This window comes from Macrosteles quadrilineatus, unplaced genomic scaffold (assembly GCF_028750875.1).
Source record: "Macrosteles quadrilineatus isolate MER2022 unplaced genomic scaffold, UCM_ALF_1.0 Scaffold_1__1_contigs__length_201487025, whole genome shotgun sequence".
Lineage (NCBI taxonomy): Eukaryota > Metazoa > Arthropoda > Insecta > Hemiptera > Cicadellidae > Macrosteles > Macrosteles quadrilineatus.
In genome coordinates this window covers 187,705,831-187,733,013 of record NW_026542594.1, presented here as the reverse complement: position 1 = coordinate 187,733,013, position 27,183 = coordinate 187,705,831, and the positions used below count along the sequence as shown (strand labels likewise).

Sequence of the window (27,183 nt, the reverse complement as noted above, 5' to 3'; positions counted from 1 at the left end):
GTATGTTTAGTCTATGATACTACGTAGGCATGGGTTCCGGAAGTACTATATGGGTACTGCGTGTATACTTATCAAGTCGGAAGGTAGTTTTAACGTCAAAATGTCCGGCAGGACACATGGCATTGACGAAAAAATATACTTTAAAGCTCATTCAATCACACTATTTGCTATTAAAAATGTATGTTCGGATTAATTTAGCTGCTCTTTCTACGATTTTGAAAGTCAATGACATAAATTAAATATTCCCCCATATACATTTTTGACCCTGAAGGATCAGCTATAGATATATTTTTGTACATGCAAAATTCAAATGTTCACAGTAATACTGTCGTCTAAACCAACATTAAAACTTTTTTAACTAAATGACACGGTATATTTGTACACCCCATGATATTATTAGAAAATTAAAGTTCTGTAAAATTAACACTAAAGCACAAGGAAAAAATATATTTAGTTCACTTACGCTAACTTAAAATAAACCACTCTTCAAAAAGAGCATTCAATTTTACAAAATGTAAAGTATTTTATCAAAAGTCGATGTTATAAGCGTAAAGTTGTTCCTAACTTACCTTTGTCACCTGCACCTTGTTTACAAAGATAACAAACTGCATCTGGTGTATGATAGCACTGCATTACTATACTACGCTACCACTCACTTACTGGTTATCAGATGTAGTAGTGATAAACTATTATAGTACGCTTCGCTCGAAATCGAACAGTTTGAGTAAACCCGATATCAGTCCATTATACTAAATCATGGTGCTTTATGCTGACACACAAAATACACAATTGCATACTATAGCACAACTATTCGTGCAATGTTCCAAATAAAGATTAACTAATTTCTTAGAATCTCCCTAACAAATAATTTAATTGAATTTTGTTATGATCTAACGGCAAACACACATTTTTCAGTACAGTATTGTGATAGGCCTACATTTCTAACAGAGTTCAGTTAATAGCAGTACCTTCAATTTTATTTTTTTCTTATATTTATATTTATATATTTTACAGTTATATTTTTTTTTCTCAACTCGTAACATCAATGTGTATCGAACCAACCCATTTTATGTGTCCAATTGTGTCGCCGTGTCCATATAATTGTAATTGTTTTAGTTCAATTAGCAATACGTACTACTGTTGCAATAGTTTATCCTTGAGTACTTCTATCATCTGTACAGTTAGTTATTCTCGAGAGTTGTACAATTGCGTGGAGTTAAGATAATTTTAAATTAAACTTCCAGTTTTTGTATTATCTTCACTTTTTTTATCCACATAATTTTGAACTGTAAACAATCTGAATCTATTTACAAACGCTGAGCACGTGAAAGCTCATACATTTATCAGAGTATTTTGATTCTCGCATTAAAAATATGCTTTGAATTAGGCAAACCAATTTTCAACATAATTCAACGGCAAATGACAATATTCTACAACTATTGTTACAGTTGCGCACTTAATTTAAGCAGAGGGTCACCGAAGGATGCGCGAGCTATTTTGACATCACAGCTATATTTAGAGTGGGCGTAACGCGATATTATTCCACATACATTTGATTCACACATTTTACATTGGGTGCATATTAGTTTCTCACTCTTCTATTTCCCCACTTACCGGAAGATGTGAAGTGTCGGTTTAGGCTAGCCATTCAAAGGTCCGCGGAATAGAAACCACCGCACCTCACACCTCCATCTCGAATGACTGAGGTTGGAGAATTCCCCGCTAGAGCGCAGCAGTGCTCGTGGGCGTGAGGGGCTTCATATAGGTTGCAGTTGGCAGTTGGCGACACTGATTATACCATTGTTGGGCAAAGGGAGCGGCTCATTAGCATGTCACATCTGGTTAACGTTATCTAGAGGGAAACAGAAAATCGTCTGGTTTGAGGTTAATCAACTGTTAAGGGGGTTTAAAATAAAAGTTATAGGGGTCTACACATTCTAATACTTTCTTAAACTATTGGGTTGGAAAATATTATTTTGTGTATGAACTAAAAAAACATTATAATTAACTCAGCATATGGTCAAAAATTGGAACAACCGGGGTCAAACTTTTAATAGGTTGAAAATCGCAATTTAAAATTTAGTTCAACCACTTAACGTAGTATTTATTTATTACAAGCCCAATTAGAAACTCTCAATATCAATAGAAATAACTAAAATAGTGTTGAAGTTAAGGAGATTGTGAGAAAGCATCTTTAATTTTGCTATTCGCAATCATTATTGCGTACTTTAATACTTTTCAATGAAATTGCGGCCATACGAAGTAGGTATTTTAAGCCAAGTATAAATAAGGACACAGTTCTTCCTGACCCTCGGATCGAGATTAATAATAACATTTTTACTGAAGGAATTATAGAAGAAAATACTTAAACGCTTTTAGGAAAAGCTGTTCAAACCCATGTGTGATGTGGGTATGCCGAGAATCGAACCCGTCCCTCCCACAACGAAGTCCAAGACGCTAACCACAACCACAAGGCTAGGAACACACCATTGTATGGGCTCTAAATAGGTAAGCAATAAAACAAGTAAACAATTGCTTATTCGCTGTATTTTCTCACATTTAGTACTGTATCACTTTACCGGTCAAATATTTAAACAAAAACCTTTGGTGTCAATAGTACTTTATTAACGCTACATGGTCTATAAGTTTTAGCCTGCCTGTAAAAAAGCAATGAAACAGCTGATTCAATACGTTTTGCTTCTTCTCTCTAAATTTCTGCTTCTGCTTTTAGTTTGTTGTTTATTGTTTTTTGTTTGTTGACTCTGTTGTTGTCGACAGTGACAGTTGACAGTTTGTTATTTTGTTGTGTTACACGCTAAGATTGTGTTTTAGGTTATGAATGCGTTAAAAGATAATTTTGTAACTTGTTATTTGGTGTAATAATACAAACAGAAACTTACCGCACAAGCTAACAATAAACATTCCCCATTTTCAGAGATGGTGATCATTTGATGTTCTTGGGTTTAAACAAAGAATAGCCTAGACCTAGCAGAGAGCTACCGGTACTTAAGTTGTCAAACGAATTCGTAAATGGATAAAAAGGAATTGCTATCTTCACCTATTTATAACAAGGTAGACCTATGTCCCTTAATAGCTTTTATAATATCATAAATATTATTTCATGCATGCAACTAGGCCTACGAAATAAAAGTAGTGTTTGGCTCAGGAATTTGTAAAGTCATGGTCTCATCTCCTAACCCTTTAAAGAATGCACGAAAGAAACGACCAAAACACACTAGGCCTAACTTATTTTAGTAATTAGGCCTAGGCCTACAGGAAGGAGGTAGCTGGCTGACGTTTTCCCTCAAGCCTGGTTTACAAGGGTCAAGTATGTCAGGCGAGTTGTTCGGCCTAGTTACTAGGCCCAGTTGTTGATTTGTTCAACCTGTCCAGTACTTGACTAGACTGTCCACACGTATCCCTATTTCGAACAGGGACAGTGTAGGCACAGAGAAGTAATTTTTGATTACTTCTCTGTGGTGTAGGCGTAGGGTATTCCTCAGTAGACAGATACCGTAGCTTGCGTGTTAAATGTTGTTTGATTTTAACCCTCCCAGTGTTACTTGACGAAAATTCGACAAGCAGCACACTTTGTGTAGTGTTACTTGTCGATTTTTCGACAAGCAGACATCGTTTACGGCAAAGGCTCTATAACTGACTGAATCGGATTGAACTGGATCGAGTTAGGTATCGTTCTTTCCGTTTCATTCTAAGCTTTCTCCAGAGGTCTGTCTCAGCGCTGTACGTTATCTGAGACGATCGTAATATGTAGCAGACAGCTGACGTGCGTGTATTTGTAAACAGCTAGGTTACCCTCCAACCGATGACTGATGTGTTTTATTACGTTTATCATTGTTTTAGTGTTAAAAATCAAAAGTAGTGATATACGTGTTGCATTATAAGAAGATTTAAGTGGTTTTGAAGTGCTGGTTGATGATCCTGAAGAAGTAGGTAGTGATATTGATGTAAATTATCAGCCAGATTCCTAGCTATGGTTAGGCTATGCATTCTTAGCTAAACGCTATGTACTGAAATCTGTTTTTTGCCCATAACTTATTTATTTGCAAATCTACTTCCTTATATTATTATATATTTGTAATCCTCATAAAATTTATAACAAAGTGGCTATTTTCAAATATTTATAGGCCTATAATTTATACAATTTCATTGAGCGCGAACTAATTTTTTTATTGAAAATTTTTGAAATTATATTTTTTTTACCTAAAAATTTTTTTTTTTTTAAATGTTCCTTATGTTTTATATATAATATTGACGCCCATGATTTTCCAAACAAAATGGTAGAATTAACATTGTTTTAAGCTTCTCAGATCCGTTTTAATAAAACCTTGCAAATGCGCCAAAAATAGGTGGACATTAAGGCCTAAACTATGGACACTTGGAGGGTTAAAATGGTCAAGAGTTAGATTGGTGAATTTAGAACTTAAGTAAATTCTCTGAATTACCTACCTAGAATAACTGAATCACTAGGCCTACTTAAGTTAAAATCAGAAAATACCCAATTAGGCAGCTGAAATTTACCTCCAATTAAAAATGTAAAACCCCCCAGTTTTTAAATGTATTTCTTATGGAATACATTTTTTTTTTAAATATTTTCAGGATAAATCCTAACAAACTTCATAGGCCTAATTATTTTCAAATCTACAGGCGGAATGAGCTTTTGTTTTTACGACCTATTAATAAAAAATCAGTCCAGTAGAACTGTAGATTTAGTTGTACAAAGATTTACAAAACCAAATTTTATAAGAGAAGATTTACGTACAGCAACACATTACAACACAGGGTAGGTCCATAGATTAAGCGGTACGCATCTATGGCAAGACCGACCAACTGTTCAACTGAACCTTGAGTACCTACTGAACTAACCTCAAAAAAAGGCCGCGTTAAGGGTCAGTGGAGCCCTGGGCAAACCCAAGAGCAGCGCCCCCTTTTTTCCTAGTGCTGGCAGGCAATGGTTTTGGGGGCACCCAGTGGGCGCCCCAAAACCACCGGCACCCCTGGGCATATGCCCAGTCTGCCCATTTATAAAAGTGGGCCTGCTCAAAAATTGACAGAAAACAGATGTTTTGCGGGGAAATCATGTTGGTGGGGGTAGTTACTGGGCCGAGCAACTCGGTTTTCAACTAAACCACTCGACTCGCTCTCAATTGACCTGTCTTTACCGACTCGCCTGTTACTCGACTTGCCTTCATGTCAACAACAAGCGAGTTAGAGAGCGAGTGGCATCAATCACGTACTTACTCGCCCGCCGTACTCAACCCGTGTAAACCAGGCTTCACAGCTACTCTTCTGAGCTACAAGATAGCAGCGGTGTTGATGGATTCAATCCGAATCATTTGTTACAGTACCGGTAATACAAAAAGTCCAACTTAACCGCACCCACACTCTTTTAGGCCTACTCTTTTCCCTAAAATTGCTATCAATTGGTATACAATACACTGTAAATAATTTACACCCTAGCTGCAAAATGTTACTTAGATATACACCATCCATGTAAGATAATAATGTCACTCATTATTGTTAACACAGAAGCCAGCCAAGCAGGGTCGGAGAGCAGCTGGTCACGTGGACAATGATATAGGATCTCCTGATGACCTGTTGGATAGCTCCGTTACCTCCAGTCCTACTAGAAATTCTGTAAGTTGTGTCTATCCATCCTATGTGAATGATAATAATATTTGAGGGTGAAATTGTTTTATTTTTTCTATCACTAGTGTTTGAAGTAGCCTACACAACATTTTGGGATGTAAGAAAATTTCTCCCGTTTTTAAGTTACCTACCGTATAGGCCCTATCCTTACCCTACATTTAGCTACCTAATTAACCTACACCTATCCTAACCTAACCGGGTTTATTTATTTATTGCCAACGGATTTCACCAATTTACAATAAGAATTACAATATAGTGAGATACTCATCATGACTAAATACTAAAACTAACTAACAATGCAAAACTGGTGAACAATACAATAGGGATACATACAAAATCTAAGACAGTAAACAAAACTACGGGTTTTTTCCTTTTATTTTCACATTTCTTTTTACTATTAATAGCCTAACTCAAAACAATATACAATACAACAATGGTGCTGGAAAAGCAATGAACTATAAGTAAACACGACTATCCCCCTAAGGGGTAAAAGTCTGTCAACTACACGGTAGGCCTCTTTCGGGCTGGCCACCGCGAGATACCCTAGCCAACTCCCAATCCCTCCTCTTCTTCGTTCTGGGTTCTACAGGAAGCAGCAAAACGATCTGAAGGTTTTCTTTGCCGCCCTGGCTAGCGAGTGAGTGGTGGTGGTGGGAATAGTGGCGTAACAATGCCAACGTGTGGACATTTTTAGTAGCCATGGAGCTGTGGATGGCTGTACACCATGTATTTGTAGTGGGAGTGTTTTAAATGTGGCAATTCCGGTGTATCTGTCCAGTAGACGTTTAAATGTGGGTCAAAGAGGAAAAGTCCCAACTCGAAACACCAATTTGCTGTGGGTGGGTAACTTTAGAGCTACAAATGCATGGTGCTCAGCTGTCCATACAGCACCATGGCTACTAAAAATGTCCGCAAGTAAGCTTTGGAACGCCTCTTTTCCCACCACCCTCCGCCACTCACTCGCTCCACAGGGTGGTAAATAAAACATCATTTTGCCGCTCCCTGTATGACCAGCATACTTATACTTTTGCTGTTTCTTCTTCCCTTTCCTATTGAAGAACTCTTCTTCCCCTTCTAAATAGTAGTATTCTAAATTCATACTTGGGAAAAACGAATAGAAATATTAACGAATAGCGCTATTCGTTCGTTTTTCGGCTAACTTCTATTTTAGTCGATACTTTTTAAAAAGAGCTCGAAATAACTTCTACTCAGTTAGTTTTATAGCCAGCGAATAGATAATATATTCGCTGGTTTTAAATCGTTAAATTTTTGGTCAGGCGAAAGTGTTTCCAATAGCCTACGGGTTATTTATTTGACGTGTTCAGTGAGGGTTGCGAGCGTACGTGAGAGGTCAGCGCCCTTGTGACAAACAACGTGGGGGGTGGGGAAAGAGAAAGTCAAAGTCCAGTCGCTTTGGTATGCAGCGGACCCAGGGGGCGGGACAATGGCAGCCAATAACAACACCCCAAGCACCGAAGGGTGGGAAGGGGGTGTTTGTTTGGCGATTGATATGTAATCTCAAGTGTCAAAACAATGTCTTCACTTCAGTCCAAGTTCATTATCTTATCTGACCGTTGACCGTGACAGGTGTTAGTTCATTTGTTTTCGCCCAAGTGTTTTTGGTTGTCTTGTCGGTATACATAATTTTAGTGATAGTTAAAATTTGTTATACAATAGTTATTAAGGTGAACAGTGTTGATTAAGTACAGTAGATTAATAATATTGGTTTCCAATGGCGGGCGAGTGTGATATTAAGTGGCCAAACTTAAGTGACATATTCCAACAATTCTTTGTTTCTGTTGTTTTTTCTTTGAACAATATTCCAACAAGTTGAAAAAAATGAAAACGTTCGACTAGCGTTGAAATGTTTATTGTGTTTACCCAAAACAAAAATAATTAAAGCATCAGTCACAAGTGCTTCGAATTTGAGAGCGCATATTAAGGTAGGTAAGTGGAGAAAAAGTATGATGGTCTCGTTGTTAACTTTAAGGGATTATACATTTTTTTAATGAATATAATTTATATTTTTAAGTACAGTTATAGTGTTTTTCTCAATGCTTTTCCCATGCTCTTATAAACACTATCTCGCCACAAATAGGTCACTTTCAAAACTAGGAGTGAACTATACTTTTATCACGCTGGGAAAACTACTTCATCAGCCTTTAAAAAGTATCTGATATTTCGTAATACATTAATTGTTTGTGTTTCTAAGTTAAACACAATACGGCTGTACAATTAATTTTACAGTAACATTCAACTAATTGAACGTCAACAAACTGTGTTTTGAGTTTAACCTAACCGGGAACTTCAGCTGTAACTTATGTTTGTGTATCGAAAGTAATGTTTATGTCAGGAAAGGTGAGATGATCACTATTTGTTTTTGAACTATTGAATACAGAGTGATGACAAGATTTGTATCACCTTTGTCGGGGAAATAAATATGTGCCCTCGTGTTTGAACCTAAATCTCTCAGAGATTATTTATCCGATTTTGTTGAAACAAAAGTTAAGTATAAGCTGGTTTAAATAAATTTTACGTGGTGTCAATTAAAAAATTTCCGTTCACCAGAAAAATGTATATAGTTAGTTGAAAGATCCTAAAAAGTACCGGGTTTTAAGTAGCTTTGCACTAACACTGAAGTTAAAAATGTATTTTTAAACAAACCACTGAGCCAATCTTTCTGTAATTTTTATGGGTTATTGGTAGGTTCATTGTTAACATTTCCATGCATTAAAAAAAATTTATTCACAGTAGTTTTTATGCTACTGTTAATTTTTAAAACGTATGCTAACATCGTTAATAAGGCACTGAAAATTACGTTCAAAATATCATCGTGTATATTTGAAGTTAACTTATTGTGACGTATTTGTTTCATGGTTCTAGTGAATATTTTGTTAGTAAATTTATGTTACATCATAAAACAGTAAGTTAACTAGGCTATAAATATACACGCACATCGGCAACGTCGCAGTGGCGCACGCGCTCCCGCCCGGCTGGGAAATATGGTACAAACATCAGGCGGCCCGGCCCGCTGCCAGTCACGGGAGAAATTTTTGTTTACAAATGTAAATCTGTTTAAAATCCACCTTTGTTCGCATTATAAATCTAAAATCTGTCATATTGGTGTTATTACTTGTGTCACGGCAAAAACTATGGTATTTTGAACGAAATTTTCAGTGTCTTATTAACGATGTAAGCATACGTTTTAAAAATTAACGGCAACATAAAAACTACTGCGAATACAATTTTGTAAATGCACATATATGTTATTAATGAACCTTATATTTAATTTTGTTTCAACAAAATCGGGTAATTCATCTCAGAGATATTTTGGCTCAAACTCGAGTACACATATTTATTTCCCCGATAGTAATTTTTGTAGCAAAAGTATTTATTAATAACATGTTGCAATACTTGCAATTGTGGGATTTTTCAAGATTTGTTTGAATTGACTAACAAGTCAGATTTCATCAATTATTTTATGCTGCGATTAACAATATTTGGCTTCCATTTTAGGGTATAATTATCATTGCTATGAAAACATAGTGTACTGTACTATTACTTAGTGTTAACTATTCAAATTGTTTTTTAGGCCACACATCCTTCTAAGATTTTGGATTTCAATGAAAAAATTGAAAAAAGGGTCGCAAACGAAAAAATGACTGTACTGATATTACCGAGCCTGTGCTAAAATCATTCTAGTATTTAATTAAAACACAATTAGTAACCAAAGATGTGTCATTATTTCATCACATATTAAATCCTTTAAAACAACTGTCCTGTCCAACAAACAGCTATCTTCTACGAATGTCGAAAACTAACTTTATTTTCTATCAGTTAGTTTTTCAACTAACTAATAACTTCTATCAGTTACTTTTTAAACCAACTAACTAGTAACTTCTATCAGTTACTTTTTATGGGACTAACTTCTAACTTCTAACTAGTTAGAAATTTTGACTAACTTTCCCAACTATGTCTAAATTCCCCTTGTTTCTATTTCAGCCGAATCTCATTAGTTTAACTTTTAACCCTTTTTGAACAAGTGAATACCACCAAGCTCCCTAGCGGTGGTCGTACATAACCTCCAGGATACCAGGCGACCTCCTGGAGGACAGGAATTAACCTTACCCGAGCATGTGGGGCTCTGCCTGGGCTCGACCTTTAGTTCTTCGTAGCAACTCTCTTTGGAACCTTATTCATTTTAAGACCTTTGCTTTTTCCAGGGGCCCAACTGTGGGTTGTAATGTCGGGGCGAGTGTGGCCAAGCGCTCTAGAAGTGCAACGGTCACTCTACCCTCCGCAAAAGGACTTGAAAAGAAGGCCAGAGGTTCTGTTGGTTTGATGAGAGTTAAGACGCAGGGGTGTTTCAAGAAACACCTTCACACTCTTGGAATGATCAATGACAGCCAGGAGTGTAGACTTTACTACCAGTCTAATGAGTTTGTAAAGTACACCATTCTGTATTGCGACAGACTTGAAGAAAGACCCTCTTTGGCAAAACAAAGCAAAGTGATGAACCCGACGCTAACATTAGGCAAACGTTCCAGGACCTGATCAAGGACACAGGTATAGGCTCACCTTGCAAGTGGGGCATGGGCAGCATGTTTTGGTTGATGTACCAGACCTTGAGTCCCCCCCCCCATCAAATACAATACAAACACGACAATACTTACGACTCCAAAGCCTCAGAACATGTGCTTTTCTAGGCTGGTTTGGAAGCTTTAAACTGATTGGTTCATGTTTGAATTTAGTTGATTGCCTTTCCATCAGTTAGGTTTGGTAGGCTATTAAGGTTGCCTTCCTGTTGGTTTCGAAAAACTATCATAGAAGTCTTCATACCCTACAGATATTTAAACATCTATGATAGTGGGAATGAGTGTATTTAGAAACAGATTGTCTTAGTTCTCGGGATTGCCAAACGATAGTATCTCACCACTCTCATTGTATGTTACAGAAGTTGTGGAATGAACCAGTAGCCCCGCCGAGGTCCAGGAAGACTGGAGGATGGGCGGACGAGACGTCGGCCAAATCTAAAGGGTTCGTTAGAGTTTGTTTTTGATAGACTTGGCATTTTCCTCAGTTTACACAAACTTTTAATTTATACTTTCTATAGTGAACTTTTTCATTTAAATTTGAATAACTTCTTGATCAGCATTGTACGTGTTATTAAATTTACGGAAAGTAAATAAAAGAAACGTCTTATAACACTTAAAACATATATTTACGCTTATACTGTTACTCACAAGACGGTAAATATACAAAAAAGATGGTAAGTGGTGATCGATTTTGATTGGACACTCCAATCATCATCAGACCCAATAGGCGAATGACAAGAATCTTGAATGTTGATTAGTGAACAAATACATTTTGATTCCAGTTGTACTTATAAAAATGTATTGGCTGGTGCTTCCGGTAACCAATAGGGTATAAGTAGGGACGCCATTCAAGATTCTTGTCATTCGCCTATTGGGTCTGATGATGATTGGAGTGTCCAATCGAAATCGATCACCACTTACAATTTTTTTTGTATATTTACCGTCTTGTGAGTAACAGTATAAGCGTAAATATATGTTTTAAGTGTTATAAGGCGTTTCTTTTATTTACTTTCCGTAAATTTAAATTTGGACAAGTTACTACGGTAAATAGTTCTAAGAATCGGATGGGATCATAAAGAAACTATTGAACATTTGGGCAATTTAAAATATAAACTATAGGGAAACTGCAATGAGGATTGTCTTTGCTATCTATAAATATCTTTAGGACAGGACTATAGCCTATGTGTATCTATATAAAAATGATTTTGAATAATGTGCATTGTCAATAAAATATAATCAAAATATACTGTATTCATCATACACTTGTACATTACATGAACAGACTCAATAGTCTCTAAACTACTATAATCTATATAAATAAAATTAGAGTTTTGTCTGTACATTGCTCAGAATCATAAACTTTTAGGTTATTTTTACGTTTTATACATTTTAAACAAACCGAAACAAGTCTCATCTAAATTTCTGTCTGTCTTCGTGTCTGTTACGGCCCAAGAGCCATTTTACGCGGCCTTCTCCTGAAAAACTAGAGTACCTATCAAGATCCGAATAATTTTAATGTATTCACTGGATTGGCGAGATTGTCTTTAGCCATTAAAATATGGCGTCACTACTTTGTATATAAAACGACGGACGTTTAAAAACCCGACTTCGTGCGATTTTTGTCAAGTTTTCTCCCAATGTCCAATGTTCATCACTTAATCATCAATGAAATAACGAACAGCTGTTCGGATCAAGATTATTTTTTCTAGCTGTCACTGATATGTTTACATTAAAGGTTGTTTACAAATACCGCAAACATTTCCGATCACATTTTGAAAGCAAAATCCAAAACCAAGTGAGATTAAAAACTATTTTCCTTACATGTAGGATTTCATTAATCGCAAGTTCAATAAAATGAAATAGAGATTCTATGTGTATAAAATTGCTCTGAAGCTTTGATAACCGGGAAAAAGACCTTGAAACAGTGATGTATAGGGCTGGGAAACTTACGTTTATTAAATTGACGGCGTTTCAATGGTGGTTGTGTAAAGCGTAAAGTGAAAAATCATAACTGCAGTGGGTGATTGTAACAGAGGTTTACGGATGATGCTAAACTCGCTTTTCCAATGTGTCACTTTCGGTTTCTACTGACCCCTATGTGCTACATTCGCTGGACCATACAGCCAATAGGCCGATAAGACTGTATCTTGGGTACATAGGCCTACCCAATTATACATACATAACAACCTATTCGAAGACGATCCTTGATACCGGTACTTTTCCCTAGAATACATGGCCTAGGTACCTACTTAGGAAATCAAATTAAAAACTTTCAAAAACACAACATTGTGTGATTTTGTTCACATTTCCTTCTACAGTAATATTAACTACATATACCAAACATCCTTTAGAGAATACGTCATATTCTAAATAACAAAAAGCTGTTTGGATGAGATTGTTTGGTTCAAACTGTCACCAAAGTTTTTATATATATTTTGCTTTTTCTTTATACGTATGTATAATATTACATCGTATGTCATAATATTAGGTTTATATATAATAGTTTTGCCAGCACGTCTGAAAATATGCAAACCAACTGCTGTTCTTTATATAATAAGGTTTCAACTGACTACTATAAGACCCCCGTGCGTAGAACGGGCACACAGCTAGTTAATAAATAAAATAGATTATGATATTAATAAAGAAAAAAAATAACAACAAAATGTAAAAGCCTATGTGAATTCTTCATAAGAGTAAACGACTTTAGTTTTATTTTAATGTATTTCTGTTTCCGTCTTTCTTTATTTTGTTTTGAATTTTTCCTAAGTTAAATAATGAAATGAAATGAAAAAATGAAATGAAAAACGTTTATTTATCCCAAGAATATAAACTAAAACAGAGAGTAGCTATACAACTAACAGTACAATATTTCTAAAATAAAATAAAATTTGCCTTACTTATGGGATAGGCCTACATCGGGCAGGTGCCTGTGCGTAGGCCTGGCTGTTATCAGTCTAAGCAAATTGAGGGCACACACTAAAATTGGGAAGGTTTTTAAGCCTTGTTAATTTAACTTGATCGAAAATCGGATAAGAGAATGTCGGCGACGACAACCAAAGCCAGTGCAATCTAAGACAGGAGACATTGTGAGGGCGAGGGGGTCGAAGGGTCAAGGATTGTTTGGTCAGGGTCAAGTAAGGTTAGGTCTGATCAAAGTTTCGGCCTCTTCATTGGTAATCGTGTGCAGTAAAACAAGCATCTGTTTTTTGAATTTCTGTATTGAGGGTAAACTAAAAATGTATTGAATATTATTGTTAAAATATTATAGACAGACAAGATAAAAGACTATTAGGACTTCACAAAAGATGTGTATTTATTTGACTGTTTACAAAAATCATAATAATCAATAAACATATGTTAGTTAAACTGTATATGAAATGAGGCAGGCATAGATTAGACATAGATTATTTATTACATTCTCTCCCCCCCAAGAACTGCGACCTTGGTAAGAGGGCGCCGGAATGTACCTTTGGTTGTTTTGATGTCCACAACTCGTATAACGCCATCTTTACCGGGGTAAATGGCTGATATTTAATTGGGCCAAAATAGTCAACACCAGTGTAAAAGAAAGGATACTGTGCCTTGACTACTCGTGACATTGGCAGGGGTGCCATTTGAGGTGGACTTGGTTTGGCGTTGTCAATCCTACAACGCATACAGCTTCTTTGCACTTTCTTCACTGTTGTGCGAAGATTAAGTATCCAAAACCGTTCTCTTGTCATGTTCATTACGGTTTCTATTCCTTGGTGGAAGCATTTTTCATGGAAGTTCTTCACAATAAGTCTTGCTACTTGACATTTTCCATCTAAAATAATTGGATATCTTCGTTCAGTACTGATTTCAGGAGAATTTCGTATTCTTGTAGACATCCTGATGAGGTCTTTCTCGTCAACGAAAGGATCCAATGTGAATATTTTACTTGACTTCGGTAGTGACTTGCTATTTCTTAATAAGGTCTTTTCTTCTTTAAAAGTTTTGTCTTGGGAATTCAACACTAAGATGTGTTCAGCCTTAAGAATTTCATCTGGTTGAAGTTCCAGTATCAATCTGGGGTTAGAGTTCTTCTTCTGTCTGTCTTTGTCATTTCTTTTGATCCTGGATTGCAATATACCAATGTATCTCAGAACCCACGCAGTTACTCGTGTTACCTTATTCCAGGAGGAAAATCTCTCAATATTGATAACGTCTTCTTTGTCTTCGTTGAGTAACCCAACGAACTTTTGTTTCACCTCTTCGCTGTTTTTTGTTTGCAAGGTTGTTGGTTGCTGTGGCCAATGACTTGAGTCGTATTTTAGAAACTCGGGGCCATAAGTCCAAAATTCATGATTACTTGTAGTGAATTTCTGGTTGCTTCTCGTAGCGACATCAGCAGGGTTATTTTTTGATGGTACCCACTTCCATTCATCAGCTTGTGAAACTTCAAGTATTTCCACAAGTCGGTTAGAAACAAATTGTTTAAAGCTTCTCGGATCAGATTTTATCCAATGTAACACCGTAACAGAATCTGACCAAAATATTTTTCGGACGAAGTTGATGTCTAGGTCGTGTATAATTGTTTTAACAAGCCTACATCCAAGGACAGCAGCTTGTAGTTCCAGTCTTGGTATGGTAGTTGGTTTTAGAGGAGCCACCTTTGCTCTCGACATAACCAACATAGTGTTGTATCCAGTATTCTCGTTAGTATTCTTATGTCTTAGATATCCAACAGCGGAGTACGCTTCTTCACTTGCATCGACAAAGACATGAAGCTCAACCTCATTTATCATAAGGGTTTTGAAATAGCATCTCGGAATGGTAAAATATTGTAGTTGTTTAACTTCTTCCAACCATTCTTGCCATTTCTTAGTAAGTCCTGTTGTTAGTACTTCATCCCATGTTGTTTTTGTTCTCCAAATCTCTTGCACTAATATTCGACCTTTGATTGTAGTAGGGGTGACTAGTCCCAAAGGATCAAAGATAGACATCGCAGCCTTCAAAACCTCACGTTTAGTTGGATAACTTGATTCCATTTTTTGCAATTTTTCTGCATTGCGATGAAATACGAAATTGTCGCTTTCTGAATCCCACCACATTCCGAGAACTCGTTCAGTGGGAAGATTGCTATCATGCTTTAATTGCTTAGTTGAATTTGATTTCAGTTCTTCAGGAATTCCAGATAAAACATCTTTGGAGTTTGATAACCAATTGCACATTTGAAATCCACCTGATTTGTGAATTTCCATTATTTCTTTCACTCGAGTCTTTGCTTCTTCCTCAGAATTGACAGAGTCTAATAAATCATCCATGTATTCCTTAGTGAGAATTGATTTAGAAGCTTCAGGGTAGATGGATGAGAAACGTTTGGCATTTTCGTTCACTACATATAAAGCAGTGCTTGGAGAACAGGTCGACCCAAATGTCATCACCTCCATTACATACGTATCTGGAGGATCATTCGTGTTTTGCCTCCACAAAAATCTCTGTGAATCTACATCTTCTTTCCTTATGCGTACCTGATGGAACATTTCCTTAATATCACCAGCGACAGCAAATTTTCCCAGACGAAATTTTACGAGAACAGCTGGTAATGGATTCAAAAGGTCAGGTCCACTAAGAAGAGCGTCATTAAATGATACACCGTTCGACTTTGCAGCTGCATCAAAGACCAATCTTAATTTGTTGGGCTTATTGGGGTTCACAACTCCGAAATGAGGTAGATAATAAGTATGATCATTTAAAATACTTGCCTCATCTTCACTTAGTTTTCGAATATACCCTTTTTCCTTGTAGTCGGCAATCTTCCTTGTGTATTCGTCTTTAAAGGAAGGATCCTTTGCCATCTTCCCTTCAATGTGTTTTAGTCTTTTAAGAGCTTTATCGTAACTCGAGGGATATTTAAAATCATCTGATTTCCACAACAAGCCAGATTCATAACGTTCTCCGATTTTCCTCGTTGTTTTTTCCAAGATTGACATTGCACGTTCGTCTTCTACCGATTTTATTGATTTGTTTTCTACTGGAGATGCACCGTAGTTGTCAATTTCAAAGGAACTTTTCACCAAATCATGTAATCTGTCGTGATCAAAGGACAATAAGGTGAAATCGTCAACACGTCCAGCAAATTCTGGACACTTGCCATGCATTGACCACCCTAGGTAGCTCCATGACAGGACGGGAGCATTTGGCGGACCTTCGATAACTTTTCTGGTCAATAACAAGTCACAGTTATCTTGACCTATCAAAATGGTAGGTTTAACATGAGATGTTGGTAAAGGTTGATCGATTGACTTTAAATGAGGCCATCTCTCACGAAGCTTTACTGAGTCAATCGACTGTTGGGGTAAATCTAGAGGTGATTGAGTTCTTACATTACTTAATGTGAAAATTTCATCTTCATAGAACCCTTTTATTTTAAGTTCAACTCGTCTGGACGTTGGGTCAAAATGTTTAGTTGCATTTGACCAACAAGTGGTAAGGGGTTCAATGCTACCACTGATGCCTAATTTATCGGCAGTAGTCGAATCTAGCAGAGATATGGTTGAACCATCATCTAAAAGTGCATATGTGTCGATCTGACAGCTTGGACCATATAACGTTACTGGACATGTTCTTAGTAAAACACGGTTATTTACCGAGTGATTGCTTATAATTTCTTCTTTCGATTGACCTTCCTGCCTGAAAGTGTTCTGTGCTCTGTCCCGGCTGATTTCTTGGGAATTTTTAGAGGCACTGTCAGTATGCAGAAGGCGATGGTGGGATAGTTTGCACCCATTGATTCCACAAGGTTTCTTTAACTTACAAAATTTGATGTGGTGACGACGGAAGCAAAAGAAACACAGTTTTTTCTCAATTATCATCTTCCACCGCTGCGCGACTTCTGCTTTTCTGAAAAGCTTACATTTATCGGTTTCGTGACTCTCCGAACAAAACATGCAAACGTTTTCATTGGGCGAATTAGTAAAAACTGGTTTAGGGTCACTTCTCTTCCGCGTTGTCTCCTCGGGTGGACGAAAATAAATACTCATAATGGAACACTGATTTTCAAGCCAGTTACAGAATACTTTCAGGTCAGTAGGTTTTTCTAAATGCATGCTATTTACATGTTCAGCCCACCTGTACTTCAGGGTATAGGGGAGCTTACTTAAAAGTTCATTCAACAAGAGAGGATTTATTAGGTACATTTCCAAATCCAACGACTCTGCGGTAGAGGTCAGGTTTAAAAGAGTTGTTGAAAACTCAATAAGGCTGACAGCGTCATCCTCCTTAACTGGTTGGAGCATGCGCGCCTTCTTCAACATTGACTCGACTATAAACTCTGGACGTCCAAAACGCATTTGTAAAGTTTTCATTACTGTACTCAAATTTTTACCTGATATAAATAGAGGTTTTACCATTTTAAAGGCATCTCCCTCCAGACAATTTCTTATTCTGTCAAGGTTTTCATCGTCATTAAAAAGGTGTTTAGTCTTATTGTAACAGGAATAGAACATGGGCCACTCGTCTGGTTTCCCGCTGAAGGATGGAAGACGCTGTCGGCAAGAGACAGGTTGGTTGGGGTTAGATAAATTGATAGCTTTTGAAAAGGAGTCTGCTAGTTTATCAATAGCCGTGGACACGATGGCTGATGATGTCAAAGGAACTGACGGTTCCTCATTCAGCCACCTATTGACTTTGACATTAGAGTCCTCCTCAACAGTAGCAATATTGAAGCTTACCTTGTCAGGGTCTTCATTATCTTCCAATTCCAAATGACGACTGTCCAAGACTGAGGCGGACTGACTACTTCCCAAGACCGAAGCAGACTCAAGTTCGGTCCTTACTCTCAGCAGACGCTTCTGTCGTTCTAGTTCTCTTGCTTCAGCTTGACGTTGTCGTTCCATTTCCCTCTCCTCTCTTTGCCTTTGTTGTTCCATCTCTTGTCTCTGTCGCTCCATCTCCTTTTCTTCAAATTCTTTCAGCCGTTGCAACTCCCTTTCTTCGTGTATTTTCTCAAGCCTGTTTATTTCTTCTATTTCTTCTAGTTGCAGTTGAACTAACCGGCGCTTGCTGGAAGTTGAAGATTTGGTTTTTGACTTAGAAGGTGGTTTTAGAGATTGACTATCTCCTTCTTTGGGTTCATCATTCTTGTCATTTGCATTTTCTGGGGAATATCTATTTGGAGGGTGTTTCTCTCTCCCTGACTTTCGGATTGACATATTTTTTGACATGATTTATAAGTCGGGTTTCGGCACCAATGTTAAAATATTATAGACAGACAAGATAAAAGACTATTAGGACTTCACAAAAGATGTGTATTTATTTGACTGTTTACAAAAATCATAATAATCAATAAACATATGTTAGTTAAACTGTATATGAAATAAGGCAGGCATAGATTAGACATAGATTATTTATTACAATTATATTTTTGAATTAGATTTTGATATAGAATCTGAGCAACATAAAAACAGTTGGTAGTTAGAACTGACTTATGTAGCTGAGGGACAGATATTCCAACATTGTGTGAATATCTTGTGTAGAGTTGATGTGTGACTGCTGTAAGGATCGTGTTTGAGTTTTTGAATGTGTGACTAAGAAGAAACTGAATGAAAATATGTCTGACTGGTAATAAATAAATAGCTAACTCATTCGTTACAGGTCCAGGAGAAATTCAAACAACTTTGCAGACCAGTAAGTATGGATGGACTCATAATATTTAAACAAAAACCTTTGGTGTAAATAGTTCTTTATTAACGCTACATGGTCTATAAGTTTAGCCTGCCTGTAAAAAAGCGATGAAACAGCTGCTTCAATGCGATTTGCTTCTTCTCTCTAAATTTCTGCTTCTGCTTTTAGTTTGTTGTTTATTGTTTGTTGACACTGTTGTTGTTGACAGTTTGTTGTTTTGTTGTGTTACACGCTAAGATTGTGTTTTAGGTTCTATGTTCTGTGAATGCGTTAAAAGTTTGCGTCATCTTATATTAAAGCAGCCTACAGTGAAATAGTGGCCTTAACTTTTTTCTTTAATAGTTGTAAAGTTTGATAGTTTGATATAGTTAATCTAGATTATTACCTTTGACTATTGGATACTGAAGTAGACATCGTATCGATTTGGAACAGCTGTCGCCAATTTTTTACTAAAAAAATAGTTACATAGTTATGCGAGCTGGTTACAGAATGTGCTAGTGTCTAAAATTCAATTTTCCACCTTATTTATTGTTGCTGACCACGTTGATGGGTCATAACAGTCGCTATAGCTCACCATAAGTCATTCCATTAGTTTGACTTTGTTTAAAAGCTCCTGTATTCGACGGAAATTTAGTGATTTAGATCAGCGCAATCTATCGGTGGCTCACATCAAGTACGACGATTTTGATAAAAAAGTGGCAACAACTTTAACATGAGAATGGGATGTCTAGGTGTAATAATATTCAAAGCTATTACTAACAAAATCAACCATGTTTTTAAGGCCTTGTACACTGATTTCAGTTAGTTTTTCTAAAATAATACTGAGGTCACTTCAAAGCTTCTAGGAAATATTTACGTGTCTCTACATTTTAAAGTCAGTACTCTTCAAACGAGTAATATCTTAATTTTTGTAATACTTGTTAGTTTAAGCTGTGGCATACATACTCACATCTAGTTGCAAAAAATATATACCTGTAAATTTATATAGTACTTCTTTCAACAGGGATAGGCTACAATCACCTGAAAGAAATCAAAAACAAGACTCCGAAGATGGTATGTGTTTTATATATAATTTTCCAACTTATGATTCATTATGTAAGAAGGGAAGTATAGTTCGGCCGCTTAGAAAACGACCTGCGCGCTAATGCTAAACCAATGCTGGAGGAGGTCGCTTTCTAAGCGGCCGACCTATAGTCCTAATACTTATTCTTATAGATGGACAATCCCTGATATGTTGAGAAATTTTGGCGGAAAATATATTCCCAAACTTCAGGTGAGATTTTATTTGATTCAGAATTTTTTTGGAACGGATATGATCCAACTGTCAGCTTTAATGCTGCGTTGGCAAGTGACATTAATGATGCTCACACAATCGCGGAAGATGATCGATATTTAGTTACTATTTCAGGAAACGACGCCGATGACTCTGAGATCAAGGAAGATGTTAATGTTTACGCCGATATTACGGGATATATGTGCGATTTTATCGGGATGGTGAGTGACATTGATGCCCGATTGCGGGAGCTGTCAAAGATTTTTTCACTACTGCGGGAGAATATGATGTTATTTTCCTGATTGTAGGAGATGTTCTTGAATTCAATCTATTGGTAGGGATGTACATTATATGTTTAAAAACCGTATTTTGTTTTTGGAATGCATTCGCGTGGAAACTTAGATGTAAATTTTTTAACCTGTACTGCAGTGATAATGGCAAACAAAGATTTTTTTCCTCCTGAGTGTTAGACAGCCCTTAGGGTAGGGAAAAGTGTAGCTTCGATTGCTGTTATATGATTGAACACTAATTTATAATAACATAACTTAAGAACAAATTAAGAATGAATGATCCCGCTTTGTTTTGGCTACAATTTTAAGCCTTGACGTTTCATCTAACATTGTATCATTGTTTGTTTTAGAGCAAAACCGTGTTTTGGGAATAAATAAAATTTAATAACAACCTAATATTAGGTATATTATTTCCTGATATTTGAATTTTCCAAATATTTATTATTTGATACATTTTTCAATATATTTTGTTTTACAGAAATCCCTTTAATCCCTGACCTGGATGAAATGCAAGAAGAAGAAACGCTTAATCAAGTGGCAAGAGCTCCTTCGTGAGTATAATCTGTTCACCTACCAAACAAACAGATACCGTAGTCAATCATAACCATGTGTGATCAGCCACACCTGATTTATTTTATCCATGCATATGTTAGTTTGTAAGTATAAGGGTTGATTAGAAATAAGGAACACACTTTCCAGCACAGACATGCTCGCCTCCGCAAGGACAGTCCAGCTATTACAGAAGTATCGACGTTATATTGCCTGTTGTCGCAAAATTAAAGTTTAAAATGTGTGCTGCAATTGAAAATCTCACCAAATTGTGAGGTGCGGTCTACAATACGGTTTTTGTCGGCTGTACACTTAAAATTTATAGAAATTTATTGTCAAGGGTGTAAAGTGTACGGGTACAACATAATAAATAAAACAATAACAGTTCTGTCCAGAAATGGCCGAACTAAAGTTCACGTCCAAAATTTTGTTTTTACATGACACTGCTTGACCTCACACGTCAAATCTCCTCCACCCTCTCCTTCAATCATTCAAATGGGAGATTTTTTAACAACCACCAACCCTACATCCAGAACTGGCTCTGAGTGACTTTAACTTACAAGTTTTGTGCACCAAAATGAAGACTTGGTTAGCAGTACAGCGTTTTGAATACGATAAGGACCTCCAACTACATGTCACCGGGTAACTGAGCTAGCAGGCGGTTAAATTCTATGACAAGGGAATTTCAAAGCTCGTCCGCCGCTATAATTTACGCCTCCATTTGTTTGGCAGATCGTGTGGAAAAGTATTTTAGTTGCTATTTCAAATGTATATAACAGCCTACAATTTGTTTTTAGTACAGACTCTTGATTTTATTCCAAAACTATCCTTACTTCCTGAACAGCCCTTGTATTTTGTAATGTTACAAATCCTAGTTCTTAGTATATTTTTATGGTACCTACATCTTTTTATTATTTGTTTAATGTTTCTGACGTTTTTATTTTCAGTCCTTAACTAGTACACACACAAGATTACATAAATTCCCTTTTTTTACTGTCCCACCTTTACAACCTATAGGATGGTTCTAGCCCAGAACTGTTTTAACACGTTCGCTACTGAGCGTCGCATATATGCGACGCCGCGGTCATTGCCACAGACCGAGGTATACATTTGAATCTTACACATAGATCGACTGTCACTTGGATAACAGTACACACAGACCACGGGCGAAAACCTGTAAAACAGCGATCATTTACATTGTAATACGCTACAATGGTGTTTGTAAATCAATTATTCTTGTTTATTTGTATTTTTTATAACCTTTTGTAATGTCGCATATTTGCGACGCCCGGTCTACAGCGAAGACAATAATAAAAATTATCATAGTTTTCTTGAAATAGACTAAACGTCGCATATATGCGACAGTTCATTTTTTTGTGTTTTAAGGTGAAAGTAAGTAAAGAAATAAACAGATTATTCAAGAACAGTTTATAACTGAACAAATATAAAAGCTACATAGGATAATGCAGCATACATACTGCATACATACAAACAGTGATGCAGAAAAGTAAAGACCAGTTTTTCCAACTATTATATGACGTCACCAATCATCATATCCACAGACCAAGCGACGCAGTTGTGCGTCAGACATCTCTGTAGACCACTGCAGGGAATTCAGTGCCTTCAAATAGACCACTACAAAGATATAAGCATTTTAATAACATTAGAACCCTGACGCAAATATGCGTCGGCAGTCTATTTTAATGTGACTAACCGTCGCATATATGCGACGGCAGTCCATGGGTGGAAACCGGCCGTCGCATATGTGCGTCGCTGGTCCATGAGAATGGAAAATTTCGTACTATTGCAGTAGCGAAAGTGTTAAACATTACTTCAGGCTAGTCCTAGATCGTCGCGGCATTATTATATGGATAAAATCCATTTGTGATTAATGGGATTTGAACCTGGGACCTCGGGCACCGAAGTCCTGGGCTCTACCACTAGACGAGCTTCCTCCTCTTTGTATAACCTTGCTAATGATGCATTTGTTTTGTATATTATTCCAGTGTTATTGGCACCAAAGTGGCCTCCTTCTCGGACCTTGACTCTGATCTCACCAAAAAGTCTGTGTTTTCTACCTTGGACAATATTAATCTGTCTCTCCTAACCAGTAGGCTGTGTTTGGAGGAGGAAGTACAAGAAGTGAGTACAATTTAGTACATTTGTTACTTATGTTGAAATGATCTAGCTGCAGTCCAACTTTGACTAAACAAAATCCTTTGCAAGATGAATATTTCAAAAAGCTTGAGCGGTCCAGGATCTAGGTCTTACCTTTGGTAATATCTTATTCCCTGTAAGGGAAATTCACTAACAAACGTTAAATGAGATACTTATCTTGACATGATCAATGCAGACATTTTTATTTTCTACTTAGAGTTGAAAATCGTCATTTAAAGAATACTCAAGATACAGTAACAGCACTTTTTGTTACAGAAATGGCCACAAAAATCTTTTATAGAGGCCATGTCAGAGATAGGATATGGCTTTGTAAGGCAAATCAAGTGTGTTAAGCCCCTTTAAAAATACCTATTAATTAAAGCGGAGTATACACGATGCAAGTAGACAAGCAAATGTCTGAGAAGATGCCTCACTGGCATGAAATTACAATAGCCCTGAAATTCTGTTGTCTCCGGGAGTAGATTGAAGACAACTTACCTTCGACACCTGCAATCAATTGTTAACCGCTAACCAACTGGTATCATGTACACCTGGTTTAAGAATGCCTTGTTGAGGCAAAAATTTTCCTGCACTTTGAAAGTATTCTGATCAGGTTGGACTGTACTTTTATCGGTTAAGGGAGTTTGAAGCATATATTAAGTAAGTAAATTTGTCACTAAATTATGTTACGTTGCAGCCCAACAATGCTTGGACGTGGGATCTTTTGTTCACCGAGGTGGCTTCTGACTTGAGATCAGAATGGGAGAAGGAAGTTTACAAAGACTGAAAACTTTGTCAAAACATCTGAAATCCGTCCACCTAGCTGTGATTTTATTTTCATACATCACAATTTTATTTCTTGTTGACACTTAGCTTAGATTTTAAACGTAAAATTCACTTAGCCTAAGTTATTTTAGGAAAATAAATGTTTAATATTGAACTGTTGGTTACTTACTGAATTTTCCATATGATTGAAAATAGTTTTTCACCACACTATGATGTTTTTAGCTGTTTTGCATATGTTAATTGGTGGCTGAAAGTTACGTTTTGCTGGCCATGCCAGCTGTCATCGTCATTTGGGGACCGAGCAGGTTTTTACATCCCTAGGGCCGCAAAATCAGCTGCCTGCTTACTTTCTTAAAATATGAATGCATAAACAATCAGTATCCATTTCCATAGCATAAAAATAGAATTGTTTTATTGTCACCGCTGCCTAGCAACTGTTTATTATTATTTTTGGTGATTCCACAAATTATTTCTTTACATAACCTTGCAGTTAAGTTTTAGTTGTGTTGGCTATCAGTGTGAATTATTATTGTGTTGAATAGTGGTAATAGGGCATAATGTGGTGAAAAATGGCGTTCGTACCACGGACCGAAATGGTTTAACAGCTCTCGATCGTTTTAAGTTCTCGACTTCGTCTCAAACTTAAAAACTATCTCGAGCTGGCAAAACCTAATTTTCGGCCCTAGGTACGAAGTACACTATTTCACCACACTATGATGTTTTTAGCTGTTTTACATACGTTAATTGGTGGCTGAAAGTTACGTTTTGCTGGCTATGCCAGCTGTCATCGTCATTTGGGAACCGAGCAGGTTTTTACATCCCTAGGGCCGCAAAATCAGCTGCCCGCTTACTTTCTTAAAACATGAATGCATATTAAATACACAATCAGTATCCATAGCAGCATTGCAATAGAATGTTTTTATTGTCATCGCTGCCTAGCAACTATTTATTATTATTTTTGCTGATTCCTCAAGTTATTTCTTCACATAACCTTAATGTTGTAGTTGTGTTGACTCTCAGTGTGCATTATTATTGTGGTGAATAGTGGTAATAGGGTATAGTGTGGTGAAAAATAGCGTTTGTACCACGGACCGAAATGGTTTTGCAGCTCTCGATCGTTTCGACTTCGTCTCGAACTTAAAAACTATCTCGAGCCGGCAAAACCTCATTTTCGGCCCTAGGTACAAAATACTACAGTATTTCACTACACTACTATCGAGTTGAGCTGTTTTCGTTATGTGTTTACAACGTGCGAAACATCATACTGTATTTTCAACAGCTGTCTATTGTTTACTACCGAAAGTAACATTGTTTACAACCGAAAATTTTCCACTGTCAACAACTTCAAATATTTGTTATTGTTTTATCAACGGTTTAAATTTTCAACAACTAATGTAAATATTAATTTTAAATTGAAGGCATAACCTAAAAAAATCTCTGAGTTTTGTAATGAAGAAGATAATTATTCTTCCATTTAAAGCTCGACCATTTAAAGTGATTGATAAATCTTGCACTTCAAACATGGTCTCAATTTAATACGTAATGATTCACTTTCTACTCTTGTTATGAAATATACTATTTTATCACATTATGAATTTATTTATATGTTACTGAAGACGTGTTATTCAAAATTCTAAAATAGCTTTCAAGACTTAAAATATATCACAAAACATTATTAACTGCACAATGCAATACCGGTACGGCTACGGCATTATGTCCAACTCTACATATTCAGAAAAAAAATGATGGTACCAGTACAAATAATCATCACAGCTACAAATGAATATTTTACTGCTACAAAAATAAACGTTACAGCTAAAAATGAAATTAGGGTAAAAATGAAAATAACTAAATGACCTTTGCAGCTTTTCACAGCAATGATAAAGAGACTTAAGTAGGTCCCTTGTTCTTTTATGCATAAGCTTTGTTTGTTTTAAGATGTGACAGTTTAGTCAGAAATGTTTTGTTTATTCTTGGTAAATTAATCTTTTTAGATGCGGTTTTTTCAAATTTTTGAGCAGCCTACTTGAAAAATTTCTAAAACAACTCGGACATATAAAACTATAACAAATTAACTTTAATCTCCAAGATTACTACGTTTAAAACTCATCCTGCATATTCTAGTAACAAACATTTACAATATTATTCTAAAACAAACCAAAGCAACTGTGGCATTTTTTGTCCTGATAATGATAATCAGATTTCAATTATCAATAAAATTAGCCTGCTCAAAATTAATTTCCTTAAACTGTTGGTCTCTTGGTCAAAGTCTGATTTTGTCGAATTAACGTTTTAGTTAATATTCCTCTCTTCACTAGACCATGAAGCTTAAAAAAGACATTTCAAATATATAATATATAAAGCGGCTAATTAGGATGGCTGGAAAACGGATGTTACAGAGAAAATCCTTATTGTATTAAGTATACAGTATAGATTCTGGGAGTGATACCTTATATGATTGACCTACTTTGTCAGAAGCATGTCCTCATAACTTCAAATAAGTGCGGTTTAGGTGTCCTGTTTTACAGAAAGCCACTTGAAACTAGGGGGAGGGACAAGATAAAGAACAGGAAAAATCCCTATTGTACCTGGGTATTTTTATGTATAGGCTGTGGGCAAAAGGATGACACATTACGAGCGAGACTTACCTAAAGTCTTTCTAACCCCCGAGTTCACTTGGTAAGCTTCATTTTGTTCAAAACAGTGATTTTCTTTATGAAGAGGAAGGAGAAGACATTCCTTTATGCCTTGTTGGACTTATTGCATATGTAAATATATGGGCCTAAACTTCAGTGCGTGCAGACGTTTCTCTACTAGCCGCACCAATGTTGGGGGGGGGGGGGGGGAGTTATTGGCAGCGCTGGGTTTTTATATCCCACCTTCACATTCTAGGACGCTAGGTTCTACCACAGAAAACATATTACTATAACCCAGAATGCCAACCGCATGGTAAAAAGCATTAAGTGTTTTGAGAGAGCTTTGCCTGTCAATCGTAGGCAGCGCCACCAGCGTTGCCATGCACTCAGCATAGCAACGCTGGTGGCGCTGCCTACGATTGACAGGCAAAGCTCACTCAAAACACCTAATGCTTTTTACCATGCGGTTGGCATTCTGGGTTATAGTAATATGTTTTCTGTGGTTCTACCCAGGAACTGTTTTACACATTACTTCAAGCTAGTTCTAGTGGGTTGTGGCATTAACACATAAATAAAATCCATTG

At 36.6% G+C, this 27,183-nt stretch overlaps 2 protein-coding genes across 2 annotated transcripts in view; one reads left to right on the top strand and one right to left on the bottom strand.

The window, feature by feature from the left end:
- The window catches only part of LOC128992174 (uncharacterized), a 37,448-nt gene extending 35,701 nt beyond the window's left edge, over window positions 1-1,747 (bottom strand). The window contains exon 1 of the mRNA XM_054415625.1: window positions 1,615-1,747. The gene's annotated coding sequence lies outside the window, so the exon portion shown is untranslated. The remainder of the gene's footprint in view (window positions 1-1,614) is intronic.
- Window positions 1,748-2,796: 1,049 nt separating this feature from the next.
- On the top strand, window positions 2,797-24,117 carry LOC128992152 (intraflagellar transport protein 43 homolog A-like). The gene is made up of 8 exons (XM_054415593.1): window positions 2,797-3,072; window positions 5,548-5,655; window positions 10,622-10,704; window positions 18,879-18,911; window positions 19,912-19,961; window positions 20,950-21,022; window positions 23,027-23,162; window positions 23,875-24,117. Exons 1-8 carry the CDS (start codon window positions 3,031-3,033, stop codon window positions 23,962-23,964), a joined length of 615 nt encoding a protein of 204 aa, XP_054271568.1. The 5' UTR covers window positions 2,797-3,030; the 3' UTR covers window positions 23,965-24,117.
- The last annotated feature ends 3,066 nt before the right edge of the window (window positions 24,118-27,183 follow it).

What these genes read in the sequence shown, in the direction of transcription:
- LOC128992152 (XM_054415593.1), top strand. Translation starts at nt 3,031, where the DNA reads ATGGATAAAAAGGAATTGCTATCTTCACCTATTTATAACAAG. An exon ending in CCAGTCCTACTAGAAATTCT is followed by an intron (nt 5,656 to 10,621) that starts GTAAGTTGTGTC and finishes TGTATGTTACAG; the next exon opens with AAGTTGTGGAATGAACCAGT. An exon ending in ACGTCGGCCAAATCTAAAGG is followed by an intron (nt 10,705 to 18,878) that starts GTTCGTTAGAGT and finishes CATTCGTTACAG; the next exon opens with GTCCAGGAGAAATTCAAACA.